Source organism: Lepidothrix coronata, unplaced genomic scaffold, assembly GCF_001604755.1.
Source record: "Lepidothrix coronata isolate B3197 unplaced genomic scaffold, Lepidothrix_coronata-1.0 Scaffold55, whole genome shotgun sequence".
Taxonomy (NCBI): Eukaryota; Metazoa; Chordata; class Aves; order Passeriformes; family Pipridae; genus Lepidothrix; species Lepidothrix coronata.
In genome coordinates this window covers 5,239,936-5,249,194 of record NW_016690235.1, presented here as the reverse complement: position 1 = coordinate 5,249,194, position 9,259 = coordinate 5,239,936, and the positions used below count along the sequence as shown (strand labels likewise).

Below are 9,259 nucleotides of genomic sequence, written 5' to 3'. Positions count from 1 at the left end.
AAAAAAAAAAAAGTTGTTGGTTAAAAAGTCAGTTTATTTTCAAACTTGGTCTTTCTGTGAGTAGCAGGCTTTTGGGTTATTACAGTGTTTGAGTTTTGTTCACACCATCACTCTCTACTTTTCAACCAAGCCAGCAGAGCTTTAGCTTCTCACAACGTCAGCTTCTAAGAGTACAAAGATCAACACCACGACCCCAGGCTTGTTTTCGGGTGAAAACATGATGTGCTTTGCCACACTTCAGGTGACAGTCACCTCACATGTTGCTGCCTTGGCGTCGGTCTGGCTCTGTGTGGGGCACAGCCCATTTCACAGACTGGACTGGTGTAGTGTGTGGCACATGCCTGGCTAAGCAAGGGGGACAAGAATGTGCAGGCTCCTGCTGGACTGGACCCCTTGGATTAAAGCCTATCACATTTTTTTGAGTGTTGTACATATCTTCTCACTATTTTTGTGTGTTACCAAGTCAAGTAGGCTGCTGGGAGGCCTTGACTGTTTGTCTGTTTGTTGTCCATAAGGTGATGCTCCTCTTCTCCTATGAATCATGCTACATTGGAATAAACAAGGGAGCATATTTGAGCCCTGTTGTGTATTTATGACAGCCGGGGGACTTCATCCCACCTTTGTGTGTTGTTCCAAGCTTGCGCAGGGAAGGGTACTACGCTACAGATTCCCATCCCAGACAGCATCTATGTGTCTTTTCTGGGCTTTGGAGCCTGCAATAAGTCATGTTCTCCTTTTTTTTTGTCATAGCCATCCTTGGCATGCACACCTTGATGAGTAACCAGCAGTACTATGAGGCACTGGGGAGCAGCACCATCGTGAACAAAGAAGGGCTCAACAGTAAGTGATTTAGAGTGTTAGCAGGCTGCAGTAGTTGGCTTTGATGCTGCTAGCAGAGGCAAAGTGGGAATTATTTTTAGGCTGAAGGTTAGAGCCACGAATGTCAGAGCAGCCTGTGATTGCTGGGGCCACCTCTGGTGCATGCTTGCCTTGTGAGAGCCAGCATGGTCTCAGCCACGTCCCTGGTGCCGTTTGGGAGCTGGCACAGCCCAGGGAACAGCCCCATAGAAGCAGTGTGTCTTCTGTCACCCAGATTTGGACCTTGAAAGCACATAGCAGCAGGCACTGGCCGTCCTGTGCTGGTTCCCCCCACTGGAGGGGCCTCTCATGTCATGTCGGTTTGTCAGGTCATTCTTCCATCTTCTCTGATTCTGGAAGAGGAGAAACACATCCAAAGGAGAGATACTGCTGCTAAGGGTGCTTTTGCTTTCATATGTGTTGCTTTTCATTTGCAGGTGTGATTAAGCCCACGCAGTACAAACCAGTTCCTGATGAGGAACCAAACTCAACAGATGTGGAGGAAACTCTGAAACGAATACAAAGCAATGATCCTGATCTTGAGGAAGTCAACCTTAACAATATTATGGTATTTCCTCCTTTCTACCCTTCTCTCTTAATAACAGGGTGGAACATACATCTGATACACAGAAAGCAGAGACCAAGCCTGTTTTGCTGCACAGTTTGTACCATAACACTGAGTGTAGCCCGACAAGAAACACCAGTGCTTCCCATCCCTGTGGGCAACAGGGATTGTTACCTGGGACAAAGGCACAGGGTTGGTAGCAAAAGGACTCCTTTAAGTGCCTGGAAGAATGGAGTTGTGTTGAGGGAAATTTGGGGAGACACATCTCCAGGCTATCTGGCTAAAGGCATTGTAGGTTTCTTTGATGATTCAGTCAGGCATATTTGGTGGAGGGGCTGTTATGTATGTTATGAAATGGGGAGGGGGGAAGCCTTCACAATCCTGACACTTGCCATGAAAATATGAAGAAACCTCCCTTCTTGCAGGTGGTCCTGTCCGTCTCCCACCCATCCCTTCTGTGGAGCACTTTTACTTCTCGTAGAAAGCAAATCAGGACATAGTACCACTTCTTATATTGCCTTTGGGACACATACACATACTGAAAAATATAATTTCTGTTCCATGGGGCCTGTTGAATGATAGCATAGCCAAACAGCAAGAACATGGTTAACTGCATGTGCACATTAAAAACATTTTTGCTATACTACCTGCACCTTTCTGTAACAAAAATATTTTTACTTTCATGTATTTGATTCTGGCTAGTGACCCTGCCCCTTGAGGACACAAGGCTGAGGGTCTGGCAGGCAGGCAGGGACTATTTTTGTGTGTTGAACTCATGACTTTGGGACGTGGTCCGGAGAACTGAGGAGTGACAGTGGAGATTGTAAGCTGCTGGGTTCTGTGTTATAGTGATTCCACATGGTGGGATCCAAATGGTGTGGCAAGAAGTCCAAGGTGAGGATACCACTTACAATGTTAGCTGAAAATTTGTACATTTGAAAAGGGTATCTAAAGTGCTTGATAAGTGAAAAATACTAATTTTGAAGGAACACAGAATAAGCAGCATGGATTTTTTTTTTCTCTGCTGAGACCTAGCATGGCAAATGTTAGCCTGAAACATGCTGTATAAGCAGTCAGAGGTGTCTGGTTTGTGTTACAAGGAGATCCTTTCAGGCCTTTCTAGATCAGGCCCTGTAGGTGGAACTTTTCTGAACAAGACATGAATGTTACTCAGTGCTGTCACTGTATTAGGAAGCACAGGAGCATTACTGTGTAGGCTCACAGACCTTGGTTACCTCCCCACAACACCTGTGTTCCTACATAGCTGAGTTTCTGGGCAATTAAATCAAACAGCAGAGACGTGGCTTCAAATCAAGGCAACGAGCTTTTAGCAGAGCACGACACAGGATGAAGGCATTGCCATGCTCCTCAGGCCACGCTGATTATAGCAAGAGAACTTATCAACCCCTTCCTGAATTACTTCAGTGCATTTGGTGATTTGACCTTGATGAAAAATGTATTGCATAGTCCTTCATACAGATGATGACCTAACACAGGCTGTCTGCATTTCTTTTCACAGAATATTCCCATCCCGACTTTAAAGGCTTTTGCGGAAGCGCTGAAGAACAACACGTATGTGAAGAAGTTCAGTATAGTTGGGACACGGAGCAATGATCCTGTTGCTTTTGTAAGTACTGTGGGCTCATCATCTTAGTGTTGTGACAGGAGCTGTCCTCGGGCAAGGTGTTTTTGGAGTTACTGACTGACTGACTGGTTCTGCACCTTATGTTATGTTTGGCACGTTCCACACCTCTGGCGTTTGGTGCAGGTGCTTCAGTTTCAGGAGCACTAGTGAAAGTCAGCAACTGACAGGCATTGGTCCCTTCACTTCATTTTTTAGCTACAGAGATTTCAGGGCGCAACCCTTTAATCCCATTCAGTCTCATATTTGTCCTCAAGGATCTCCCAGAAAAGGAGCATGAGACAAAAACTGACTCCCTAGTGGCATTTTCTAGAAGCAGTTTGTCTCTGTCTCTCTCTGGAGGTTTCTTTCTGTTGGTACAAAGCTGTGTGCTGCTGTGTGCACAGCTGTTCCTCCCCTTGCACACGTCTGCTCCAGCTCTCTTTCTCATATTCCTTTGTGCAGGTTTGTGCAGAAGGAGGACTCTCATGTGTGGCCTCTGTAGTTGATAATGGGTCTTTCTGGCTGCTGTGCATGATCCTACATATCAGTGGGCATGCAGAGAGGTGCTGAGTGTTCTGCCTGGCCCTCATGCTACCTTCCAGGCTGCATCTTTGCATACTTCTCCAGCACCGTGGCAGCTAATTTTTGCTCTTATTCACCCAGGTCACCCCTACCTACCTCCACACACACTTGTGCACACCAGTTTCCTGTTAGAAAAAAAGTCTTTTTGGAGGGTGAGTGCTGCCCTCACATTATTTCAAGCACTCTGGACTGAGGAAGAAGCCTGTGCAGGCAGCACTGGTGCTATCTGAGGGCTCGAGGGGCACTGTGCAGGGCTAGGGGAGCTGTGGGGCCGAGTGCTGTGGGTGCAGGTCAGCCCTGCCACTTGGGCATCACCTTCTGTTCCTTCTCTTTTATGCCATAGATGAATCTTCCCATACAGTTTGTAAGAAATGAGATCATCTGATCAGGTCAGGGGGGTTGGGAGTGTTCCAGCCCACTTCTGGTCTTACCCTCTGAGGGAAGCAAAAGTCATTAATATGGTTGTGCTGCCACTTGGGAGGGCACCTTGGATGTGGAGAACCCCTTGTTCAAGATAGACGCTCCTCTCTCTGCCTGCTATAATGGGGAGCATCTCAACCCCATGCAGTGCAGGCACGGACCCAACCAGAACGGAGGCAGGGCAATGCTGGCCAGCATCCCTGTCATCACCGTGCTGACTTTAGAAGAGGGACACATGAGGTTGTCACGGGGCAGCTGCTGTCACAGGGGGACTGTCACCTTTTGGGGTAGCCCTAGGGGTTTGTCTGTACAAGGTTTTGCTGTGGCCTCCAGCATGCTCATGTTCAAGAATCCCCCTGCAGCAGTGGGGAAGCCCCTTCACTCTGCACAGAGCAATTCCATCTGGCAGCAGTGAAACTGCTCAGCACACAGGACCCTCCTGGAGCCCTTCTGGAGGTGAGGGGAGCTGAACCCCTGCTGCCCTGGAGTGCTCTGCCTCTGCTTGTCCGACTGCCCGTTCTTCCTGCCCATCTCTGCCCACAGGCCCTGGCAGAAATGCTGAAGGTCAATAACACGCTGAAGAGCCTGAATGTGGAATCTAACTTCATTTCTGGGTCAGGTATCCTGGCTATTGTCGAGGCGCTCCAGGGCAACACATCGCTGGTAGAGCTGCGCATTGACAACCAGGTAAAGCGAGTGACAGCTCTGGGCCAGGGAACGTGTCCTGGCTGAGGGAACTCAGTGGCTGGTCAGGGCAGAGGCTGGCAGCTCTCAGCCCCCTGTTTCTGTTGCAGTTCCTGGGTGGTATCTGCTACTACATGCAGTATTTAACAAAGGCTGCAGCAGTCCAAGCAGCTTCCCATGTTCCTGGTGCTGCCCTGGAGAATGGTGATGTTCCTGTCCAATATCATGCCTTGCATTGAGCTCTTGCAGAGGCTTAAATAACAATGTCTATTTAGTAAAACTGAAATTTTTCCTAAAATGCAACGGAAAGAGAAGGAGACCTGTAGGGTGTGCAGATGCTGTGGCAAGTTTAACTCCCTGAGAAACCCAGAGGTTGAAGCAGCTGAGCTATGTGGAGCTCAGGGACAGGTGATTGGGAGTTCAAAATCCTAGTTTCTCCAGACATCCCTTAGCTGTTAATCTGTCCAAGAAATAAAGTCTTTGGGCAAACGGCCTCGTGGGAATGTCTGCTGGAGGAGTTGGAGCCACTCGGCTGTACCAGAAACAGGCCAGTTGTTTGTTTTACTAGCTCCAAGTCAGAAATGTCAAATGAACCAACAGGTCCAGAGAAGGAGGGAAGAGGTGGATGGACATGACAGATCTAAGTGCTCACTCTGAATCACCCTCTGACGTGACCGGTTTGATTTTTTTGTTTTCTATTTTCAAAAGAGCCAGCCCTTGGGCAACAAAGTAGAAATGGAAATCGCAAATATGTTGGAAAAAAACACCTCCCTACTGAAGTTTGGGTACCATTTCACTCAGCAAGGTCCCCGGCTTCGTGCCTCCAACGCTATGATGAATAACAACGACCTAGGTGAGTCAGGCTGACTGCAAGCCAGGAAGTATGGGAAGGTCTTATGGGCAATTTCTGGTGGGATTAGGGCAGAACTGCTCACATGAAAGCTCTGGTAGATGCCTATGAATTAGAATCCACCTCTTGAAGGGCCTGATGATGCTTTGGCCTTCAAGGAGGGAGGCAGCCTTCACCAACTGGTTCTTCAATGCAGCTGCTGTCAGCCAGGCAATGGGTTGTGCTCCAGACTTGGAGACACTGAGCAGCTAAAACTCCAAGAAGAGGTAGTGTTTTTTGCAGTGACGGTGGGTGTTGTTGGAAAGGAGCGAGAGCTGCTGATGTGGTTTGGTACAGCTTGTGCTACAGCATATGGCACACGGGTTATGAGCTGCTAGCGCTTGTGATGCCTGCCAACTGCTTGTCTTTCTCCAGCTTCATTCCCACTCTAACAAGGAGATGAAAAGTAGCAGAGTTGAACTCGGACGGCAGTAGGATTTGGCCCATCCCCTTCAGTGAAACAAGCTGGAACTGTTTCTAGGGAGATGTGGGAAGCCACGTGGCTTTGAGTTATCTTTATACTCTCAATGAAGTGATCAGAAGTGCTTGTGAAGCAAAATGTGGGCAAGTCCGCAAACTGCCATTTCAGCCAAAGCTTGTGGCAGAGGCTTTCCATTGCTTGGCTACAGGCTGCTGTGGAGCTCTGGGGATCAGGCCAGCAGAGCAGTACTGAATGCAGCTAACACACCCATCATGCTGTACTCAGTGGCTGTCATATTGGGGCAGATGATAAATATGTGGTGTTTTAAACAGAAATAATAAAACTAAACCTTGTGTCAGCCAGTCCTGTGCTCCTAGGAAGCACAGCCAAGCAGAGGTATGTGCCAGTTCTTCAGGGATCACACAAAATATCCCGTCTTACGGTTCACTGTGTATTTATTCTGCCTGTGGCTGCATTCCTGGTCACTAGAGAGCTGCATTGGCAAAGGCTTGCTATTTCCTGTCCTTTGGAACAGAGCAAGATTCTGAATGACTCTGTGGCACCTGGCATTCAAAGTAATCAGCTGAAAGATTTAAATCTAATATTTTAATTGTTCCTGCTGTTAAGGAGATGAATTCACAACTTGCCTTCTGTGTTAACAACCGTGCATTTTGCCTCTTTGACCATTAAGAACTGCATTTTTTGTCTGATTTGGTTCTTGTTTGCAGCTCATATTCGTTGGTCTGATGGTCTCTGGCAATAGCATCTCAGCTCTACACATGGACAATGTATAAGTACAGGAAAACTTTATTTTCCTCCCTGTCAGCAATAGCTCTCTCCTTGTACTCCATTCCAATACTCTTGCTTATCATCAGCTGATGCTACCAGAATGTGGTTTTGGTCCCATAGCTTCTGTTCTCTAAGATGTTCTGTATGAACCAACTATGAAGGCTTTTACATTCATCCTCATGAGCTAACTTCTGCATTCTCTTTATAATTTTTTTTTGTTTTTCTTTGCACACATTTCTTGAAAAGTCGTGAGTGTAGCTGTCAGAGGTGTGAACCAGCTTTAAGACTAGATATGAGACTGCTTTGATCGTGTTAACCATGATCAGAGGACTGGAGCCTAGAGGCTTAGGATAAGAAATTAATTTTTTTTTTAAATTATTTTTTTTAATTTTGAAAAGGCAATTGAGAAAAACTAGCAAAGGAAAAACTGTGGCCTCCATCTCCTGCTGTTTCTACATCAGTTAGCATCAGATGATGCATTGGCCAAAGTCCAGTTACATAGACAAACTGTGAAATACAACTGACTGTAGAATAAGGGAGGTAAGGCTAAAAGTAGCTTCTGACCTTAAAAACTCATAGGGAGAGAAACCTCATCTTACCTTCCTTGATTTTAAACTATGTAAGGCTGTGCCTGCTGCTTAAAGCAGGAATTCAGAAGCTGAATATCCTGTTTCTTTCCTATCAGAAAGTACATCTCTCAGCTCCTTTCCACAGCAGTTCAGTCAAGCCTGCCATCCACATTTTACCATTGCCATGACTGACTCCTCTTTCTTTTCTTTTTCAGTGAGGAAGAGAAGACTTGCAGAGTTGAATGGGCCTATTTTTCCCAAGTGCAGAACTGGAGTGTAGTTCCTGGCTATGGAGGTCATTCCCGGTGATCTGTGCTACACTGTGGAAATCTAAAGGCAATAAGTGCCTTGACAGAGTATTTGTGGTGCCTCGGTTCTGTTTTATGCACTAACAGTTTAAATTAACTAGCGGCTATAGTTTTTATGAAGATTTTATCCACTAGGACTGGTGATGTTTTCTGTAGAGTTGGAAACTATTCGAGCCAATAATAACCTGTCAGTTTTATGCAACCTCAGTTTAGAGCACATCCCAGTGTAAAAGTGACTTTAACCTGGGACTTAATTTTATATAAACTTCCTGCACGGTGTTTCATAAAGTTAGGATGTGGTATGCATGAGTGAAAGATACAATTGTTTCACACAAATTACAGAAGTATTAAAAAAATACTTTATTTTTTTCCAAGTTGATCTCAAGTAACTATAGAGGAGCAACTGTTTAACAAGCACTTCTACCATCTGGAAACATGGCTAATTTCAAGAATTGTGAACTACCATTTCTTACCGACATTTGCTGAATCATTTAATTGGAGATGCTGTTTCAAATGCATCCCTGTGTTTCTTTGAAAAAAACCTGATCTCCACCCCTGGCATAAATGGAACTTAAGGCCACCAATTATAAAACAGAGTCTCAAAAATCAAGTGGTTTAGGACAGGTCAATATCCTTCAATGCACATCTGAAGAAAACAGTTACTTTTAGAGATGTGATACAAATTCTAACCCCACAGAGATGGCCAAACTAATCAGCAAATGAGAGCCTTCTCTTTTAATTCCCACTCCTTTCAGTTTCCTTATGTTAAAAGCATTTGTCCAGATATTCACTGGAAACAAGTCAAATTCTCTCTTTGCTGTTTTGTCTAGATGACCATGTCCATTAATTAAATTCTGTTCTGCTAGGAATTGTTTCTTTTTACTGCTGTCCCTTATGTCCACATAAATGCAAGAATAAATGTTGTGCCCTAGAAAGGCTGTGAAGTGAAATACCGCAACTTGCACTGTACATGGTCTGACCAGTTTTTGTCAGTCTACACCCGTCATCCAGCCTGGGAGGAATTCCCCACAGGCCTCTGTAGCTCCCAGACATGCAGTGGACTGGACTCAGCACTATGACATCCAAAACTCCCACTGTTAATGTGAGTGGGATCCCGCTTGCTAGGAAGAGTTTCCTGGAAGAAGTGCTGCTGTACTGAAGCCTTAATCTTGGTCAGATGACACGTCTCAGAAAATGTTCTCTCTTGATAGAAATCTCCCTTTAAACATCCGTTAAGAGTGAAGTTTTTCAGCCTTTTACACATATACTAGCAAAAGTCCCACATACTTCTTCAGAGCTTGTGCGCAAACACCACCGACAGCTTAGCTCTGACCAGCAAAGCAGAGAAACACTATTCAGCAATGTGGGAAACATATCCATTGCTCTTCAGATCTTAATAAATGTGCCAGTGGTGTGATATAAAATGCTTCACTACAGCTTCTTTTCCCCACTGTGCAAGTTCTGTATCAGGAAAGGAAGAGACTGCAGAAGAAAAACACTTGAAAACATACTAAAACGAAGAAACTGGCAGACAGCCACTTTCTTCCATG

At 45.6% G+C, this 9,259-nt stretch overlaps 1 protein-coding gene across 1 annotated transcript; it reads left to right on the top strand.

The window, feature by feature from the left end:
* The first annotated feature begins 710 nt into the window (after positions 1–710).
* Positions 711–8,653, top strand: TMOD1 (tropomodulin 1). Its single transcript, XM_017816388.1, has 6 exons — positions 711–840; positions 1,296–1,426; positions 2,943–3,050; positions 4,593–4,736; positions 5,442–5,586; positions 7,617–8,653. Exons 1-6 carry the CDS (start codon positions 726–728, stop codon positions 7,679–7,681), a joined length of 708 nt encoding a protein of 235 aa, XP_017671877.1. The 5' UTR covers positions 711–725; the 3' UTR covers positions 7,682–8,653.
* Positions 8,654–9,259: the final 606 nt, after the last annotated feature.

What these genes read in the sequence shown, in the direction of transcription:
- TMOD1 (XM_017816388.1), top strand. Translation starts at nt 726, where the DNA reads ATGTTCTCCTTTTTTTTTGTCATAGCCATCCTTGGCATGCACACCTTG. An exon ending in TCAACCTTAACAATATTATG is followed by an intron (nt 1,427 to 2,942) that starts GTATTTCCTCCT and finishes TTCTTTTCACAG; the next exon opens with AATATTCCCATCCCGACTTT. An exon ending in AGCTGCGCATTGACAACCAG is followed by an intron (nt 4,737 to 5,441) that starts GTAAAGCGAGTG and finishes TATTTTCAAAAG; the next exon opens with AGCCAGCCCTTGGGCAACAA.